This window comes from Cyrtonyx montezumae, unplaced genomic scaffold (genome assembly GCF_038088225.1).
Source record: "Cyrtonyx montezumae isolate F1298 unplaced genomic scaffold, pur_monq_1.0 scaffold_8, whole genome shotgun sequence".
NCBI lineage: Eukaryota > Metazoa > Chordata > Aves > Galliformes > Odontophoridae > Cyrtonyx > Cyrtonyx montezumae.
In genome coordinates this window covers 108,620,518-108,641,304 of record NW_027072089.1, presented here as the reverse complement: position 1 = coordinate 108,641,304, position 20,787 = coordinate 108,620,518, and the positions used below count along the sequence as shown (strand labels likewise).

Below are 20,787 nucleotides of genomic sequence, written 5' to 3'. Positions count from 1 at the left end.
TCAGCAACTTAAATCATTAGAAATATTTTTTTTTTCTCAAAATGTTCACTTCATTTTCATTTTAGTTCAAAATAGTGAATCAGCCATCTTTGCCCTTTTACAGTAACTAGCATTCTCTGTGGGAAGTACAACCTAATCCAGGAAATAAAAATCATGTCAAAAAGCAGCTGAAAATTAGGTGTCGATCTTGATGTAGATTCAACATTACTTTTTTTATTGAAATACCTGATATGAACATTCACTTCAGGTACATTAGTAGATATGTTTCAGATTTATTTTAGAATTTCAAATTTTATTTTTAGAGCATTTATTTGTTTATTTAGGAGTGTACACTCTTCAATAGACAGAAATCTTTAGGCAATTATTCCCCTACCTCTTTTTTTTTTTTTTTTTTTTCTAGTGATGGAATGGTCAAAAGCTTATCTCATAAGCATATGGCTGTTTCTAGTTCATGAATCTAGCAGTAAAGTAACCTTTGTTTCTTTTCTCTGACTATTCTAAGTTGAATTTTATCTGGTCATAATATTAAAATGATGAAAATCATACCATTCTTTCTGTGTTAAAAATGTTAAAAAATGTGTTAAATAGTGTTTACAGCTTTTCATCTGGTATGTGCCTTAAGTACATCTTATTGAATCAGTTTATCAGTTAACAGAGAAACAGATGGAGGTTGGCCTGGATCTAGCTAATCCTGTGAATAGTTGGCTGGTTTTGACAGGAAGACTGTATTATCCATGGTGGTTTTTTTTGTTTTGTTGTTGTTGTTGTTGTTCATTTATACCAAAGAGGTTTGTATCTATTTGCTATTTATTGACAACTGCTTGTATGCTCTATCCTTAAGAATTATGCCTCAAATTTAGAGAAAGATTTTAAAATCCTGGAATACTTCCCCTGGACCTCAAAAGAGTTTTCTAATTATCACTGTACTGTACTTTTATGCAAACCTATTTATAGAAGTATAAAATACATTTTTTAATAAACCTCAAAAATTGACTTTTTCCAGCTAGTATGAGCTTTAGGATTGATTGTACATGTAAAACAAGTATCACACTAAGTAACACAGTGCATCTGTGCAGAAATCTTCCTTGCAAGTTGTTTCAAGATACCAATATCTGTACTGCCTTTCCTAATTCTGTCCAGGTGGATAGATAGATTTGCTGCATGTGTTGTGTTTATGTGGTCATATTTACAGTGTTTGAAGGCAGTCAGCATGTCTTAGTCTAGCCTATTAGCCTCACCTGACAAGCAAACAGGACAGATGTGGCAATCAAGTGGTTGAAGTTGAACTATAACCTTGAGCATAGGAATAATTTAATTGCATGGATTTAAAAAGAAAATAATAAAGCAATTATGGTGTTGTCTGTGGTAGTTAAGTCAATCTTTTCAATGGCTACTGTTGAGAGATCCAAATCTGCAGCCTCACAGCCTATAGAGTGTTTTACTGTTTGCAGTAAAACTACTTTATGTGAGTAGTTACTCAGATGTGCATGAATTTCCAGAAAAAATAAAAATAAAAAAAACCAGACTGTTTTACCTTCCCCCTCTCTACCTCATTGATATAGTGTCAGTATAATCTCTTAAATTTAAGAAGTGGAGGTTGCTTTTCTTTGTTTTCTAACATTCCGGAAGCTATTGAAATGTACAAAAGATTTTTAATCAAAACCACAAGAAATAGATATTTTTAAATTAAGCATAGACATATTTTTTTTCCAAAAAGAAACAACAAATGTGTTTCACCTGTCTCTGCATAGGTTTACAAATGTTTTTGAAAATTTAAACACATTGTCTAAGTGATTTTTCTTTATTCTTTTTTATACACTACTAAGTACTTTATTTAGTTACATCTCTGGCTGTAGAGCCACTTTCTGTCTAATATAATTTTTCTTACTTGTGTTTAATTGAGGTTTTTTTGAACTTATTTGATGCTCTGAATTGGTGAAGATGGTCAGAAATCTTTGTGTAGGCTATTGCTGTTCATTTAATTCTGATATGATTCTTAAGTTAAAATAGATCAATATCTTTGATTTTCTTGTTTCATGTGAAAGAGAAGTTAGATATTAATCTTTTATTCCCATATGTACTTGTATATAAAAATTTTCTGTTGTAATGATTCATGATAGTTGAGGATGCCATACGAAGACCATGTGGGACAGATTAACCCATCCAGAAGAGGAAAATTTCAATAGTGAATTTAATTAAGCTATATTGTAATCTCATACAAATTCCTTTGATTTATGCCTAAGGAGTAGTTTTTTTGTTGTTGTTGGGTTTTTTTTGTGATTTTTTTTTCTTTTTTTTCTAAAGAGACAAGGAAAGACTTAAGCCTCTGCTTTCCTTTAACTGTAAGTTTGATGCTTCATGTTCTTGTAAAACAAAAAATGCCAATAGTAATTTGCATTTGCATTTCCTTGTGCTTTTTATGCACCTAACAAGTTCATAAGAATTCTCAAGTTGTTAGGAGAGTATGGTTAAGATTGACAAAGAGGAGGAGTTAGTTTCTTTTCTTGGAAAAGATGTCTGAGATTGTCACAGGTGATGATTATGTTGCTATAGTTAATCTTATAAAATAAATAAAAAAAAAACAACAAAAAACACCACCAAAACACAAAAAAGCATAATGGAGAAGAGCATCACAAGGTGTTAAAAAACACATTGCCACTTTTGTTAACAAAGAAAGTGTGAGTTAAATGTAACTTGCAAAGCGTCTTCCTATTTTAAGATAGGGATTATCATCACACAGGGATGATGAGTAAAGTGCCAGGCAGTAGTGCCCCTAAACAGCTTTTTCAGAACACTAATTTCTTACAGCACTTGGGGAGATGAGAAATAGTTTTGATTTTAAGCTTGAGATAAACATAAATAACAGCATATAAAGCACCTTCCTGTTGATGGTTGAATTCACTGTTTGTTTGTTTTTCCTAAGAATAACAATGAAAAGACTAGAGTAAATCCATTTGATACCTCATAATTTTTAAGCATCAGGATGAAACAGCTTTATATTCAAAAATAAACTGTCTTCTTCAGAATAGTGATCTGTAAGCAGAATATGAAAAAGACTGAATAATCACACTGAATAATCTTATCAAAGATGCAGTCAATTAACAAAGTCTTTTAGGAAGTTTTAATATTGCTTTCTTTCCTTAAGGTCTTCTAAGGAAGATCAGAAAGTAGAAAAAATCACAAACTTCATTCATTGACTTATGAGTTACTGACATGTGCCCTAGTAATGGGATCATCTTATGATATCATATCTACAGTCTGTATTCTTTGACGGTTACTGAATACAATAAAAAACTTTTTTTTTCTGGTTGAAAGGAACAATGATAGTAGTTTGTAATTAATTTTACACTTTCATAAGTTCATAAGTTCATAAGTTCATAAGGTTGGAAAGGACCTATAAGATCATCTAGTCCAACCATCCTCCTATCACTATCTCTACCCAACTACTAAATTAAGTCCTTAAGCACCTCATCTAAACGCTTCTTGAACAGCGCTAGGGATGGTGTCTCAACCACCTCCCTAGGCAGGCCATTCCAGTGCCTGACCACTCTTTCAGAAAAGAAATGCTTCCTGAGGTCTAATCTAAATCTTCCCTGGCGCAACTTGTGGCCATTCCCTCTCGTCCTGTCATTACTTATCAGGGAGAAGAGGCCTACCCCCTCCTCACCACAACCCCCCTTCAGGAAGTGGTAGAGTGCTATAAGGTCTCCTCTGAGCCTCCTCTTCTCCAGACTAAACAATCCCAGCTCCCTCAGCCGCTCCTCATAAGACTTGTGCTCCAGGCCCCTCACCAGTTTTGTTGCCCTTCTCTGAACACGCTCCAGGGCCTCTATGTCCTTCTTGTAGTGAGGGGCCCAAAACTGAACACAGTACTCGAGGTGCGGCCGCACCAGAGCTGAGTACAGGGGGATGATCACCTCCCTGCTCCTGCTGGCTACACTATTTCTAATACAGGCCAGGATGCTGTTGGCCTTCTTAGCCACCTGGGCACACTGCCGGCTCATGTTGAGCCGAGCATCAACCAACACCCCCAGGTCCTTTTCCTCTCTACATTCTTCAAGCCATTCTGCCCCAAGCCTATAGCATTGCATGGGGTTCTTGTGGCCAAAGTGCAGGACCCGGCACTTGGTCTTATTGAACCTCATCCCATTTTGCTCAGCCCAGCTGTTCAGCCTATCCAAATCCCTCTGAAGGGCCTCCCTACCCTCAGGCAGTTTGACACATCCTCCCAGCTTTGTGTCATCTGCAAACTTACTGAGGGTACACTCAATTCCCTCATCTAGGTCATCAATAAAGATATTAAACAAGATGGGCCCCAAAACTGACCCTTGGGGGACACCACTCGTTACAGGACGCCAGCTGGACTTAACTCCATTAACCACTACCCTCTGGGCACGGCCCTCTAGCCAGTTCTCCACCCAGAGAAGAGTGAACCTGTCCACACCACGGGCTGCCAGTTTCCTTAGGAGAATACTGTGGGAGACCATGTCAAAGGCCTTGCTGAAGTCCAGGTAGACTACATCAACAGCCTTTCCCTCATCTACCTGTCTGGTCACCCAGTCATAGAAGGAGATGAGGTTGGACAAGCACGACCTGCCCCTGGTGAACCCGTGCTGGCTGGGTCTGATCCCTTTATTGCCATGCACGTGTCGTGTGATCTCCCTCAATATCATCTGTTCCATAACTTTCCCTGATACCGAGGTCAGGCTGACAGGCCTGTAGTTCCCCGGGTCTTCCTTACGGCCTTTCTTGAAGATGGGAGTCACATCGGCAAGCCTCCAATCTTGTGGGACCTCTCCAGATAACCAGGAATGCTGATAGATGGCAGAAAGTGGCTCGGCAATCACCTCTGCTAGCTCCCTCAGCACCCTTGGGTGGATCCCATCTGGCCCCATGGACTTGTGGCAGTTCAGATGGAGGAGAAGATCTCTGACCGTCTCTGCTTGAATCACAGGGGGTGCATTATGCACCCCGTCCCGGACTTCCAGGTCAGAAAAAATAAATTTTTTTACGAGTTGTTTATAGAACATCTCATCTATTTCTTCATCCTGACTAGGTGGTCTGTAACAGACCCCCACCACGATGTCAATCCTAAGGACTATCCCCCTGATCCTTATCCATAGACACTCTACTTTGTCATTTCCAACCACTAGTTCTTCAACATCAAAACACTCTTTGATATAGAGAGCTATGCCACCACCCTTTCTTCCCTGTCTATCCCTTCTGAAGAGCTTGTAGCCATCAATCCCAGTATTCCAGTCATGGGAGAGGTCCCACCATGTTTCTGTAATAGCTACAAGGTCATAGTTAGCCTGCCTCACAATGGCTTCAAGCTCTTCTTGTTTATTGCCCATGCTGCGTGCATTGGTATAGATGCACTTCAGCTGAGATATCTGCCTCACCCCTTTTTTCAGCACAGCCTCCTTAGGCTCTTTACTGGAGAGCCCTGTTTTATCCCCTTCCCCCGTCACAGCTAGTTTAAAGCTCTCTCAATGAGTCCGGCTAGCTCCTGTGCTAGGATTCGTTTCCCCCTTTGGGATAGGTGTGTCCCATCAACAGATAACAGGCCAGGAGCCGAGTAAACTGTCCCATGGTCAAAAAACCCAAAGTGTCTATCTCTACACCAACCTCTCAGCCAGTTATTCATCACTTGTGTTTTCCTAGCCCATTCTGTGTCCTTCACCGCCCCAGAAGGTATGGAAGCAAACACCACTTGTGCTCCCACCCCTTGAACTAATCGCCCTAAACCCCTAAAATCTCTTTTCATAGTTCGCAGACTTCTCTGAGATATTTCATTGCAGTCTGCAATGAAATATCTTTCCTTTTCTTTCCTTTCTTTGATGTTTCTAGGAGTGGAGTTTTTTTTTTTTTTTTTTTTTTTGTCAGCGAAGTTGTAGCATTAATATCTCACAAATATTGGAATTATTGTGTGATAAAAGTCACTTCCTATGAAAAAAATAATGCACATATTTTGATTCCAAGTGCTGTGTGCTCCATAGCCTGAGTAGGTTAATTAATCCATAATGAACAAGAACTCCTAGCAACTGTAATGCTAAACCTATGTAGGAAAAATAGGATTTATCTAAATCAACATAACTCCAAAAATATATGAAATTGAAATTCTTATAAAAAATTCCTTTTTAAAAAAGTGGATATAAAATGCAAAATCAGAATTGATAACACATAGGAAAAAAGAAACAGCTTTAACTGAGTGTATGTATTTTGAGTAACCCTGTAGTAATTTTTATCATTCGGGAAAGAGATTATGGAGTTGAAGATTGCTTTCCTCTTGGTGTTCAGCAGATAAGAAAAACACAACTCTGAAGCTAGGTGTTATTAAGAACAAAACTGACAGTATAAACAAATTGTATGTCCATATCTTGAATGCTGCATGTTATCCTGGAAAAAAAAAAAAACAGCAAAAAACTACTGAAATAACCACCTTAGCAGCCTATCCCTGTATTGCTGATATTACTGAAAAGATGCAGAATACACATCAACTTGAAGGCACTGTCCCTGCCATATGCAATGCAACTCAATGTGGATCTCATTCCTTATCACCTAAGTTGTTGAATCATCTACCAGCATGGTCTATTTTGTGCTTTGCAGGTTAAAGACCTAAGTGGTATTATGTTTGAGTCAATGAGAGGATAAAGACTTTGGTGTAGTCCAGAAAATTTTGGTCAAAAACAAGGATACTTTTCTGCTTTCTCAGCCTGCCTTATATCATGTCTGAAGTGTATTTTATTGACTACACTGGGAGGTAGCAGATTGAACTGAATGGCTTCATCCAGCCTTACTGTGTACACCAAGAAACAAAAGAAAGGCCTGCATAAAGGTTTAAAGAGGATTTTAAATTGAAAAAGCAAAAATATACTATCCAAACCTATAGTGGAGACCTAAATCAATAGACTCAGCTAGTTTGTTCAGAGAAGCAAATAAGCAGTCTGTTTCATGTAGAATTTACTTTATTTATTTATTTATTTATGTTTTATACAGTTTGATCATTAAGGGATTAAAGTTTAAAATATATATATATTAGTATTTTTCAAACATTTTTATACTTCTATCTGGCATTTTTATGCTTTGTAGGCACAGGAAGTATGAGGATTCTCCTACCACTTTCACCAGCTTTCTTTTGAGTTTTAATTTTTGTTTTGCAGTGCAGATTTTTTTTTTTTTTTTTTACCCCTTTACTGACATGTAAAAATCCTCATCTGGAAAGGCTTTTTCCGTGGATTAGAAGAAGCATTCTTCAGTGAGAAGTTTGGAAAGTTTAGTTTCCTAACTTTTTCCCCATGTTTACTTCTACTCTGAGGACACAAAAAGTACATCTATTTCTATAATTCATATCTTTCTTGCATTCATAGATAGGTTTCAAGATATAGCTATTTTGCTTGTAAATTTCTGCCTGCACTAATTCTATTTTCTTCCCCGCCTAATTTCTCTGCTTTGAATTGACTTCAATTAAGCCTGTTTGACAGACAGCTTATTTCTTTATTCTGACTATTTCTTTATTGTCAGAATCCTAAAGTATTACAAAATGTCTGCTTCCATTTACCATGGCATCAATTCTTTGTAATTCCACCAGAGTTACAGGAGTTACTTTGAATTTACTGCTGTGTAAGCAAGAACAAAAAATGTGATCTCATGATTTACGATTACAGATATCTGAATAGAGGGAAAAACCACAAAGCTTTCAAAATAGTGCTCAATTTTTACTCTAATGGATTTTATGCTATCAAGAAATGTGTCAAGTGATTATGCCCATGATCATGTGAAAGGAAAATTAGAAATCTAAAAGCCTTAAATTAAAAATTGCATACTAGTACTAATGAGCAGCTTTGCAAGTTAACACACTGTGATATCATGCTTTGTTTTCAAAACACAAAAGAATACCATTTTTTGCTTGTTTGATTTTGTTTTGATTCTGTTTTTTATTTGTTTGTTTGTTTTAAAAAAATCCAACCACTCCCCTCCTCCCCCCCAAAATAAAAAAAAAAAAAAATGGAATCAAAGAGAGTAGGAACTTTGAAAGGACATTTTACATAGTAAGTCTTACCTCTGATCAGTGGTTCTTCTTTTGCACCAGTGCTCTTATTAATGAAATCATATGACATAATTAATTGTTTATGAGTTGAGCAAATGGATTTAACCTTTAAAATTAATAGTGAACTTTATTTGCCCCTCTGGAGAGGGATTTTGACTTTTATCAAGACATTAAGCAAAACAATATGTATATAATCTCTAAATTTCCTCTTATTCCTAGCAAATTTTAAAATGTCAGCCCTCAAAATTTGAAGTACAAATTCCTGATGTTTAATGGACTCTCACCTCCATTCTACAGAGAAATGGAAAGGAAGAGGAAGATCGGGGTCACATTTTGATTCAGCACGAAGACGGAGTAGAGCTGTCCTTTATCACATCTCTGGACACCTACAAAGAAGAGAGAAGAACAAATTAAAAATTAATAACGTAGGTGTGATTCTTCTTTTTTCTTTTTTAACATCCTTTATACTGTCATTTCTTTTTTAAATTAAAAACACATCATAAAAGGTCAGTAGGTACCTGAGAAATGTCTTAATCATAAATTTAATATAACAAGATGAGTGAAACACGCTTAAGTTCATTTCTGTCCACTTAATACATACACTTCATGTATCAACACTGCATTTATTTATTTTACCTCAGGAACATCCCAGTATTAAATGATCAAAACTGTTCCTCAGAAGCAGTTTTTCTTAAAATCTCAGAACATTTAGTTTCTTGTTTGTATATCACTAGCATAAAAAACATTTACATCAAATTAGGCCTAATATTATCCACTTTGACATAAAATCTTAAAATGTAAGTAAAAAGACCAAATATGGGTAGGAATTCTAACATGAACAAAAAAAAGGGGGGACTGAGCTAATGAGTTACATACAGTTTCAAAGCAGACCAACAAAAACCGGAGTCAGTGTCCTGACTCTGTTTGCTGGTGTTCTCATGATGTCTTTAAAATTATGCCTATTATGCCTTCAGTATATATTCTGTATGTTCAGTCCTATTTTGTAGAACTATGTCCTTATATACACAAAGGTTTAGGCTGTCTGACAGAAAGTTTTTGCCATTTAGCCACAATTCACCCAACAGAAGAAATAGTTTGCCAGATTCTGACCCTAGAGCAAAAGATAATTTGCCAGATTCAGTCTCCTTCTGATTCTATGTAATTTGCTCCTCCTTAATCCTCTTCCTGCCCTAACAGTCACAAAAGATATTTCATCTTCAGAACCACGTACCTAAAGAACTGTGAAGGAAAAAAAAAAGATTTTTTTAATGCTAGTATGGAGATAAGAAAAAATAGTGTAAAATATACTTCTTTAGGGAGACTGTGAATTTCAATGAATTTCAAACAGCTGAGTTTTTATGATTAGTTCAGTGAACCCTTGAAGTTCCTAAAAATTAGTTGTCCCAAACTGTGTTGGAAAGTTAACTTTTGTATCTGTGAAGTTGGTATGCATCTTTGTATATTGTCCAGTTAGTATAGGCAGCCCTAATCTCAGCTCAGAACAGAAAAAAATATTTTTCACATGCCTGACTCTCTCAGTTTTCCTTGTGTGTGTATGAGGCTCCTAGAGTTAGAAAACTCATCATCAATCACTTTTATGGAAGCAGCTTTGATGATCATCTTATACTTTAAAATATTTAGTATGATCTTTGTCATACAACCTGAAGGCAGCCCCAAGTGTATAAATCATGTATGTCAAGTGTGAGGTGGAAGCAAATTCAAGCAAAATTGGCTTAAAGAATTAATGAAATTTATAGTTAAAATGTGATATTACTTCAATAATTACTTCTACATTTTTGATGATAGTGCTTTATGCCACGTTTTACAGCTACTTTTCACATTTGAAAATAATGCTGCTTTCATTCTGAAAATGCGATGTGTTAAATGCTATTTGAAGTGCAGGTTTGAATTTGTCTCACTTGGTCATAAATCTGTACTTAAAAATCATTACCTACTTAAAATTTAGGTCTAGCTGGCACAGTTATATCCATTCAATTCTATTACAATTCACTGATTTACTAAATGAATAATTTCAGCATTTGGTACACAGAAAATATTTCTCCCAGAAAACAGCTAAAACTCAAAGCATATGCCTAAGATGTATATTACATGTTGGTGTTTTTTTTTAACAGCTTTAATTCTCATCTGCATTTGACTGTTGTATTTCCTTCCCCATTAAAAAAAAAAGCTACATTGAAAGAGACATTAGCATGATCAAATTACTATTTTGTCTCATATGTATATATTTTTCTCTTTTCAGAATGTTTTTGTAGATAAACCAGCATTTCCAGAATACAAAGTTTCAGATGCAAAAAAATCCAAATTCATACTGTTGCATTTTAGCACTTTCAAAGCTGGCTGGGACTGGCTTATTTTACTGGCAACGTTTTATGTTGCTGTGACTGTACCTTACAATGTTTGCTTCATTGGCCATGATGAGCTGTCTACAACTCGAAGCACAACTGTCAGTGACATTGCAGTGGAAATTCTTTTTATCATTGGTAAGATATATTTGGAGCTTTTGGGGGGTTGGATTGCTTTTATTTGTTTGTTTACTTGCTTTGTTTTGTTTTTTTACTTTTAAGATTTAATGTGGTAGAGGAAATATACTTGCACAATTTTAATGAAAATGAATTTTAGTTGTATAGTTTGAGATATTATTTGAACTTCTGATTAACTTTTCTATGCATTAGATTTCTTCAGGTAGTCTTACTGTTTCTCAAAAAGTATTTTGATGTTAAGTTTGACAATCATTTTTTTACCTTGCGGATGCCAGAGTTTCCTAAAAAACAATCCCAGAGTTTGCCCAAGAGTTACAATAAAGTTATTTATAACACACATTTTTTTCTTAATTGAGATTTGCAAACACTTATAAAAACACAGGTTACAGGTCGAAAATCACTAGTGTCATAAAACTCTTATTGCAGCAATGCTAATATGAAATATTGATATTCTATACTGACAACTGGAATAAAATTTTAAGATGTTGCAGCTTGGCATCTCGTCCTTTCTCTAAACGTTTATTTCAATGACCTTGTTTAATATTTATGCCTCCAATGAATTTAAAGAAAAAAAAAGTGATGTCAAATAGCACAGAAAGTTTAGCGAAGGAATTTTCTATTATCTTTTATTCATTTCTTTCTAAATCTAGAAAAGAGTAATTGGCTAGGGTCACATAGAGGTTGTTTTTTTGTTGTCGTTGTTGTTGTTGCTTGTTTGTTTTTTCCCAAAATTTTAAATGTTACCACTAAATCACTGTCTGCTGTCACACTGACAATCAGATCTTTTGAAAATATGAAGTTGTTTTAAATAAAAAGGAAGTGAAATTGAACGTCTTTTTTCAATGTGAAAAGAATTAGGGAATACTCTAATAGACAAAGAGAATTAATAAAATAATATAATAATATTTAACATTCTTTTCTATTTTACTTTTTACTATTTTTTTTCCTGAAAAAATGTTACAGCAATATTATGATCCTCCTTAAGAAACCTGAAGACTGAAACTTAGATATTAAGCAAACTCCAATAGTCTTTCATTCAACAGAAGATATTCTTACAAAAATTTTGAAGAATTTATTCAATCTCTCTGTTTATTGTAGACAGTAAAATCCACAGATACACTGCTGATGGAACAGTCAGATGTCAGGATGGATAAACATTTGTATTTTCTCCTTTTTGTATTGATTTGCTGTTATGCTTATGGTGCAGTTTTCCTCTTTGTGCTGACTATTATATCTTGTCTGACTCCCATTTTAATGAAGGTGATCAGTATTGAATTAAACAACTGTATTGAAGTAAGAAATGTGTTCTGTAACTCAGATCACGGAGGATCAGATTTTGTGCTGCACAAAAAGACCACATTTGTGACTCTAGTGGGTCATAAACGACTCCATGTTCCAAATAAAGGAATTTAATATGAAATTATTTCACTTGATCTACCTGGGAGTCTTTTTATATAGTGAAAACTGTAGACTAAAAGCTAAGACATTTTGATAATGGTTGTACTCTTAACCTCAAACAGGTGGAGACAAGTCTTTGTTATGAATGTGTCTGTTAGGATCTGAGCACATGAGAATATAATATAGGTCTATCTAATTTACTGACTTAGAGTTTTTTGTAGCAAAACAGATGGTGTAATGCTAAGTCCAAATTTTTTTTGTTATATCTTTTGCAGTAAACAGAATTTTAGCAAATTAAAAATTAAAAAACATTAAAAATTAAAAAAGTAAAAGTTTTAGTCTATGATTCATAGAATAGTTGGATAGAAAAAATAAAAGTTATTCTATCAATATTGGTATTTTCTGTTTAGACTATTAGCTCAATCATCCAGGAGATCAAACTGTGTTTATAGCTAGTTTAAAAAAATGTTTAAAATGTGAGAAAATATTATTTGAATGCCTAATATTATTTGTAACCATTAGCCTTGCACTATAACATAGTACTTTTTGTCCTCCGGTTATATTAATGACTTGATTTTTTTGCAAATTAATGGTGGAAAATGATTATAGAGCATTCAGTAAAAAAACATACTGCATTTACATCTCTGCATTAGATTTAAAGAAAATAGTATATATCCATAGCGTTTAGTCATGTCTCAGTGGTCCCTTGTTCATTAAAATGTTGAATGAATATCTAAGAACCAGTGTAACCATTCTGAAAGAGGTAAGATTGTCAGTATGCATCATTTTAAAGAACGTCTTTGATAAATGATCTGTACACTCTGAGAAAAGTTAATGAGAAGCACTGAGCAAAATTATGACACTTCCATTTGAGTCATTCAATGGGAAAATGCCTGAGGTGGGGTCTTCAGCTGTTTTACAGCTCTGTAATTATAGACTGAACAACAGGAGTCTATATTCTCTGATTTCATTCAGATTTCTCAGAACATGGAATAACATTCTTTTTATGCACACAACTTCCATAAAATTTTATTTGAATTTGCAAGGTCCTACTTTTTACCTGTGTTATCAAAGGAAACAGACATGACAGTAGAAAGGAGAGATGTTGTCTGCACATCAGTTTACGGGTTGCAATAATATAGAGGGTAAGGGTTTCCTTTATGCAAAAGAATTTGAATAAATATATGGCTAAAATATATATTTTAGGTTTATCCAATTTGCAATTCAGAAACATGATAAAAATGCATACGGAAGTAAGTGTTCATCTGACTTAGGGTATACACTAGTAGAAGTATTGGTCTGAATTAAACTATTTATGAAAAAAGAATATGCCTAGCTATAGGTTTGACTGCCTTGAAGACCTCTACAGAATAAACAGAAGATTGATAATAATTTAAACTCATTTTATTATGTCTTTGGGGAAGGTATTGGAGATATAATGTAATTAAAGCTTTTCAAAAGAAGTTAAAATTATCAAGTTGAATTGCAGTTTAAAATATTTTTCACTTGGTATTTCCTATATATGCTAGTGTTTTGATAAATTGTGGGTTGGATTGTGTGAAAATACATTTAGATTTCTTTCCCTTTGGTAGATATTCAAACTTTTTAACATTCTCTTGTAAATCTATAATTTGATCCTTCTATCCTGTGATGAGTTTTAAAACTTTTTTATGAATTCATGCATTTCAAAATCATAAAAAGGTGGAGAGAAAGACTTTTTGACATTAGTATATTTAAGCAAATGCATAAAATAATTATCTTTCTATTTCACTTGATGAGTGAGATTAGCAGCTTTATAATATTTAATGTTTCTTTCTCTCGCTTGACATTGGTGGTAGGTGGGCCCTTCATTTACAGATAATTATGTATAGGGCCTAAACAACAGAATTATCCATTTTTCTAAGAATCAGAATAGAAAAAAATAGATAAGACAACCTAACCACCTCTTCCACCTCTCCTCCCCGCCACATACATGCAGACACACTAGTCTAAAACCTTGATCTATGGCTTTTGATTTCAAGAGAAAATTAATCATAGTTACTCTGATTGTCTTTGTAACTCTCCCTCTTTTAAAAAACTATTCAACTAAGTGTATTTTTTCTAAATTTTCAGCTTTTAATAGTATCATATTTTGAAGCCATAGCACATTTGTTTTATTACAAATCTAAATGGCTCAGAAGCAATGGACCTCAAATAATCTCCAAAGTGTCTTAAATCATACGAAGCCATTGTTTCTCAGATCTTTTGTGTGTTTGTATTCAAAAACATCTGTTTTGTTTTAACCTGAGATGTGGCTCAGCACCACAGTCATTCACACGCTACCCATCTTCCCAGTGATAAAAAAAATCCACAGTGTAAATCTTGTGGCTTGAGATAAAAATACTTACTAAGATAGCGAAAAGGAAAAGGATAATAGTTACAACTATATATTTATATAAATGTATAAAAGAAGTGATTTACTAGTTTACCACCCCCAACCAATGCCCAGCTAGCCCCTCAGGGTGTGGAAGTGACTCCTTCCACATGATAGGTTCATAGGTTGGAAAGGACCTACAAGATCATCTAGTCCAACCATCCTCCTATCACTATCCCTACCCAACTACTAAATCAAATCCCTTAGCACCTCATCTAAACGCTTCTTGAACAGCGCTAGGGATGGTGCTTCAACCACCTCCCTAGGCAGGCCATTCCAGTGCCTGACCACTCTTTCAGAGAAAAAATGTTTCCTCAGGTCTAATCTAAATCTTCCCTGGCGCAACTTCTGGCCATTCCCTCTCGTCCTGTCATTATTTATCAGGGAGAAGAGGCCCACCCCCTTCTCACCACAGCCTCCCTTCAGGAAGTGGTAGAGTGCAATAAGGTCTCCTCTGAGCCTCCTCTTCTCCAGACTAAACATGATGTCATACAGTATGGAATATCCATTTGGCCAGTTTAAGTCAGCTGTCCTAATTCTGTTCCCTCCTAGATCCCTGGGCCTTTTGCTGTAAATGGCCTTGGCTCTGTACAACACTGCTTCAGCAACTACAAACATTGGTGTGATATCAATATTGATTTTCTCCTAGAACCAGCACAGATCATATAAACACTGAAAAAAACAATTGAATTCCAGCTGAAACTAAGAGCACATCATACAAAAACAGTATAAATTTGTATCACTATTTGTGATTACAGTCATTCAAATATGCATAATATTGTTTTGAATATAATATTTATCAAGCAAAATTTCCTGGAATCAAATGAAGTAATATCAAATGGTAGAGATTTTGTTAGGTTTCTTTAAATTAGAATTTTTTTCTTCGTGTTCATTTTCATTATCATGAATATCTTTTCATATCTTGGTAAGTGAAGAAAAGAACATGCAAAAATAATGTTGTACCTGGAGACTTGACATCTAACAAGAGGTCTTGTGTATGTTGAAATGAGATGGTTGTATTTTGAATAATATTTTAGAAAGTTCACCTTCAGAACAGTTAAAGCTCCATGTAGACACTAAAAGAGTGATTTGAATTTATTTCTGGAAACTTATGTCTGAACATCAAAGGGTCTCATCCGTAAATACAAAATGACAAAACTTGAAGCAGGATAGAATGGCACTTACTTATGCACCCAATGTTAGGGAGGAAGGATCATGAGATCATGGGCTGTGGATCAGCTAGCAATGTCAATGAACAGTACGTAATATTTATATTTAAGACAGTAATGTATTTCTTAAAGATTCTCACTCAAAAAAACAATTGAAGTTTTTAAGACTTAGATTTTTTTTCTGACTGCCTTTTGTAGGTGGCCTTGTGAGGAGATACTCTACTGCATGCAAAACATCATTTATGTGCATAGATACATCCAGCAGTACATAAAGCAGATAAACAAAAGCTACAATAACTTAAAAGTGATCTAAACTTGGAAACATTTCTTTATATCAAGGTAGATGCATATACATGAAATGAGAATGGAGTTGTCCTGCAAATTTGACTTGTATTGTCTCCCCTGACTCTCATTTGCTAAGGAATGTTCTCATTGCTATCCACTGATTTTTTAAAATTATTAATTTTCTTTATAGTAGCTTCTTTTGTTCTACATTTTGTATTTGTGATGAAAACAGTAGATAACACATCGATATTTTACTTAAGGATGAGTAATAATTACACCAAGTCGAAGACTTTTGGGCTTTACATACTTTCCTGCCAGTGAGGCTTGGGGTGCACAAGGAGCTGAGAGGGGGCACAGCTAGCTGACACAAATTGACCTTAAGGTTTAGCTGGTTATCAGTCAATTGATGATCAGCATTTGTGTTTTGCATCATTTTTTTCCCTTGTTTTTGTTATTCTTTGTCCTTCCTTCCCACCCCATTCCCCCCCCCCTTTTTTTTTTTTTTTACTTATTAAACTGTCTTTGTCTTATCCCACAGCTTTTTGAACATTTGTCTATTTGATACTCTTCTTTGTCCCAGGCAGGGTGAGCAAGTAGTTGTGCAATGCTGTCTACCAGGGTTAAAGCACAGCAACTCTGCTTGTAAAATTGATATTTATTCACTCTATGAAATTGATTTCTATTTCTGCTAGTTCTATTAAGAAAATTACCCATGCAGAAACTTTCTCACTTCATCTGTCACAAAAAAGTTTCGTTTGGTTGTGGGTGCTTTTGTTTCTTTTTGTTTGTTTTGGTTTTGGTTTTTGATTTTGTTTTTTAGAAGAACTAACAGCTCATATTTTAGAAATATTTTCTAAAGTTCTTTTTTTTTTTAAATTTCAGGACTCCAAATTCTATAACTTCCTTTGAAAAAGTCAATATAGCATATTTTAATTACTCAATATGTTCATAAACTGAGTTTGTTTTTAAAAGGCAGAGTATAGTTAAAAAAAAAAAAACAAAAAAAAAAAACAGGTCTCCAGGGTTTAATAAATAACTATAAAGGTCATGATATGTGATGCTTTAGTGAAGTATCAACTATTGTAGAAATGAGATTACAGGATATTAGATAATCACTGTTGAACATTCTCATGGGTAAAGAGACCATACTGAAAAAATCACAGGGATGAAAATCAAGGAAGCAGATTAAAGAGCATAACAACTCTTCCTTTATTTTTTTAAGCCTGTGGACTTTTGGTCTGCTTTATGATACTAGGATTTGAGTAGTATTCACAAATACCATCATTTATGGCTTATAAATTACTTTTATTATTACTTTTTGCTTTTTTATCATCAACCTGCAGAACTAACATCTTGTTAAATCTTTAGGATTACTAGTTTAAAGTATTTCTGATTCTTAGAATAAATTGGATTGTAATTTAGCGTCTGAAATAATACAAGCAGCTTTTGCTTCTTCACACCTAAAATATGTAAGAATTATTTACTGCATATAACTACCTTTTCAGCAAAATTATTAACAGCCACTTTCCTAACAGAATGCCACTAATACAGTGGAACTGGAGTTCTAGAGTTTCTTACTAAGACACCTAGAATTGTATTTTTTGCTATATACTACCTACCACTAATTTCTTTATCTTTCCCCCAGATCATCTATATTTTCGTGTTATGTTCTGTAGTATACTGATTGTTACTTAGTGTGTTCCCTATGTTACATCTTGATAGAAAAAAATGCATTTTTTTCAATATCTATAATGAGCTATTTTAAAACTTTTTATTTTAGAAAGTGTATCTGTTTAATATTTAATCCCTGCATTTTTTTTCTCCTAAGCTTTATTTGACTTCATATTTGCCTAGATTTCTAAGCAGTTGGTGTAAAATAAGCATTATTTTCCTTCCCTACATAAAACCAATGTTATCTTCCTCTCCTTATCATCTCATCATCTAAAAAACACAGTGAAACTAATTGTAGTAATAAATGTTTGAGAGGACATGATGAGTTGGGAAAAAAAAAAGTTTTCTAGCAGATATACTATGACTATTTAGTTTTACAGATAGGAAACAAAGAAGTAAGAGTTAATACAGAAACAGATAAATTGTTCTTCAAGCAATATATCACAAATATTTCCTGCAACCTTTCCTAAAAGCAATCAGTTCAGATTCTGATACCAGTATCCATCCGTAAATAAGTATCACTGTCATAAATAATAAGATAAATCAATGAGCTTTGGTTTTGGGAAATGTATAGCTAACTAAAGGCAATCAATATAAAATCACATAAAGAAAAATGATAAAAATAAATAAATAAAAGAAGAGCTGGCCATAACACCTAGGAGAGGGAGGTGGTGTAGGAAACTGCTTTCTGTGAAAATCAGTGATCTTAATATGCCTAGTTTACCTAGATATCAAGCACAGGATTGAATTACTATAGTCTAGAAAGAATTCATGCAACACCAAGTCCCTTGGTTACTGCTTATATGTATTCTATTTGCCCTAAGCTGCAAAATTTTTCAAGATCACAGTAAAAGAGAGGTTAAAATAATTGTTACCTTGCATTTTCTGTAATCTGAAAGAGTTCATGAGAAGCTATTGAATCAGCTGACTAATCCTAAATTGTTACTCTGCTGTAGCTTGATCATATGTTTAATACCAGCAGGTTTTGTTTTAAAAAAGTCAAACCTGAAGAGAAGAAAATCTTGGCACATAAAAATCAACTGCTTTAGGTAATATAATCCTGTTTATCAGTCAAGAGGTTCAGCTGCCTTGAAAATATCATCTTATCCTTGGATTATCTCTTTTAAAATTTATTTTTTATTATAAAGGGTTAAAAATCGAGATTATACTAAACACATTTTAGAACTTTGCTTCTGAAATTGGAAAACATCTTCAGGACTTTTAGGATAATTTTAATATTATTCTACAATTTTCACCCTTTTATATCATCTAAGATTGCAACCTGCATTATGAATTAAGTAGAAGCTCTGGCTTTTCACACAGTCTTTCTTCTCTTCATTGAGCACAAGTATAAACTAATATTTTCATACTAATGACTAAGTGGGCATGTGTGTGAATGTTATCATGGCAGAAATGTATAAGAGGATGGTTTGGCAAATGCTGTGATTTCCTACAGAACTTTAATTCAAGAAGAGTTATAAAATGGTTCAGTAGACCTACTGATTTCCCTAAGTTCCCAGCAAATTTATACCCAGCTATGAAGATCACGGTCTTTTTGTGTGAAGTCAGCACTGCTGGGGTGCTATGGCATGGATTTTCATGATGAAAGAATGAAATTCTATGTGTAAAAGAATATGATTATAAACAGGAGAGTAAAGTCATCAGAATTCTCAAATCAGGACAGGATTGAGTCTTTTTAGTTAAATCATATTAACTTCAGAAATTTTGAATGAAAACATTATGAAACCATGTAGCCATGATGACAGCATATTTGAAAGACAGTAGAATAATACTTTTCCATCCTTCTGAATTTTACTCCATATATATATGTGTATGTGCCCACATCTTGCCAGTAGTGGAAACAGTAGGCTCATGGCTAGTTAACTACGAGGTCCAGTCAGAAGATAAATCAAGGTCAAGGTTTAAGTTTGAAGTTGATCATACCAAAACTAAGTTTTGTAAGATTTAAAAATCACTGGTTATCTTCTATGTATGCATCTTATGGACTTAGTACCCAACAGGTCTTCTGACTTACATTAAATGGTGCTGTCAAGGAGGTTGGTCAGTCTGTGGGCTAGAGGAAGGCAGACTGGAAAAGAAGAAAGGAGCTGAATCTAGTGGCATATGTGGTCAGTGGGTATGAGGAGAACTTCTGTTGGACAGAATAGCTGAGCAGCAGTGGAGGTCACAGGGGGAAAACAACAGGCATGTATAAGGAAACTGAGAAGATGGGGAGGCAAGATATCTGACTAAGGAGCCTGAGCAAGAACAGCTTTCATTTGTGTGATTGGTCACTGATTTGTCATTATAGTTTTCTTAATATGAAGTGATTCTGCACAAAATGATGATGGAAATAGGAGCTGAAATAGCTGAAAATTGTCTAATTTCTATTTGGGGTGATGTGTTTGAAATCTGTTGACATTTGCTGCCAAGGTCAAGTTCACCTTTGTACAATATCTCTGTACATTGACTTTCTGCTTTGTGAACTGATCAGCTCATCCACACAGGAAAAAATTGGGGCAGAAGCCAAAGACTGCAACACAGGACAGAACTAGCCCAAAGTGTGGGGTTTTGTTTAACAAATCGCGTGTTTCTATGCTAAAACAAGACAAAAGTTAGTGGAAAAAAAGACATCTTGTTTTATGTATGAATTAAAGGCCACTCTTATAGTCAATAGTATAACTTAGACAATATCTTGATTTTTAATTTGTGTGGTCTATTTTTTTCTTTGTAACTGTAATTAATTTTAAATCATGTAACTTAAAATAGGAACCTGGCTTTTGCCTTTATGAAGAATAGAGAGGCTTTGTCCTTCTCTTCTTCCTTAAATCAAATATTTTAATGTAAAGGTAATATTTTAAAAGTTGTAACCCAGTGAGTCAACCAATTATGCTATTTTTAGATGTTCCCTTTGCTTTAGTTTTAGGCAACTTTTTAATGGTATTGCTCATATCAGAGACATTACTTATGTCCCTTGTTCTGCTTTTCTGAGCATGTGACATATATTTTGCAAGATAATTTAAAATGTTGTTTTTCCAACTTAAATTAAAAAATTCAGTGATATGACTTTGCTTCAGAAATATTTTTATACTGTAATAATGCTTACTAATATATGGTTTGTTCATTACTCTTTTAGCTCCAAGAAAGGAGACTGTAGTTTTTATACCAGTCTGAAACAAACACAACAAATAAAGCTTTAAGTATGAAGCTTGCACAGGATGATATTGATTGTTACAGCAGACATATAGATAATATATTTAACACACAGAAAATTTTTCAGCTAGTTAGTCTGCAAAGATA

The 20,787-nt window shown here is 34.3% G+C and overlaps 1 protein-coding gene across 1 annotated transcript in view; it reads left to right on the top strand.

Moving 5' to 3' along the window:
* The window catches only part of KCNH8 (potassium voltage-gated channel subfamily H member 8), a 157,532-nt gene that overhangs the window by 69,568 nt on the left and 67,177 nt on the right, over positions 1-20,787 (top strand). The window contains exons 4-5 of the mRNA XM_065752947.1: positions 8,348-8,475; positions 10,311-10,551. Of these exons, the coding sequence (XP_065609019.1) occupies positions 8,348-8,475; positions 10,311-10,551 (369 nt within the window). The remainder of the gene's footprint in view (positions 1-8,347; positions 8,476-10,310; positions 10,552-20,787) is intronic.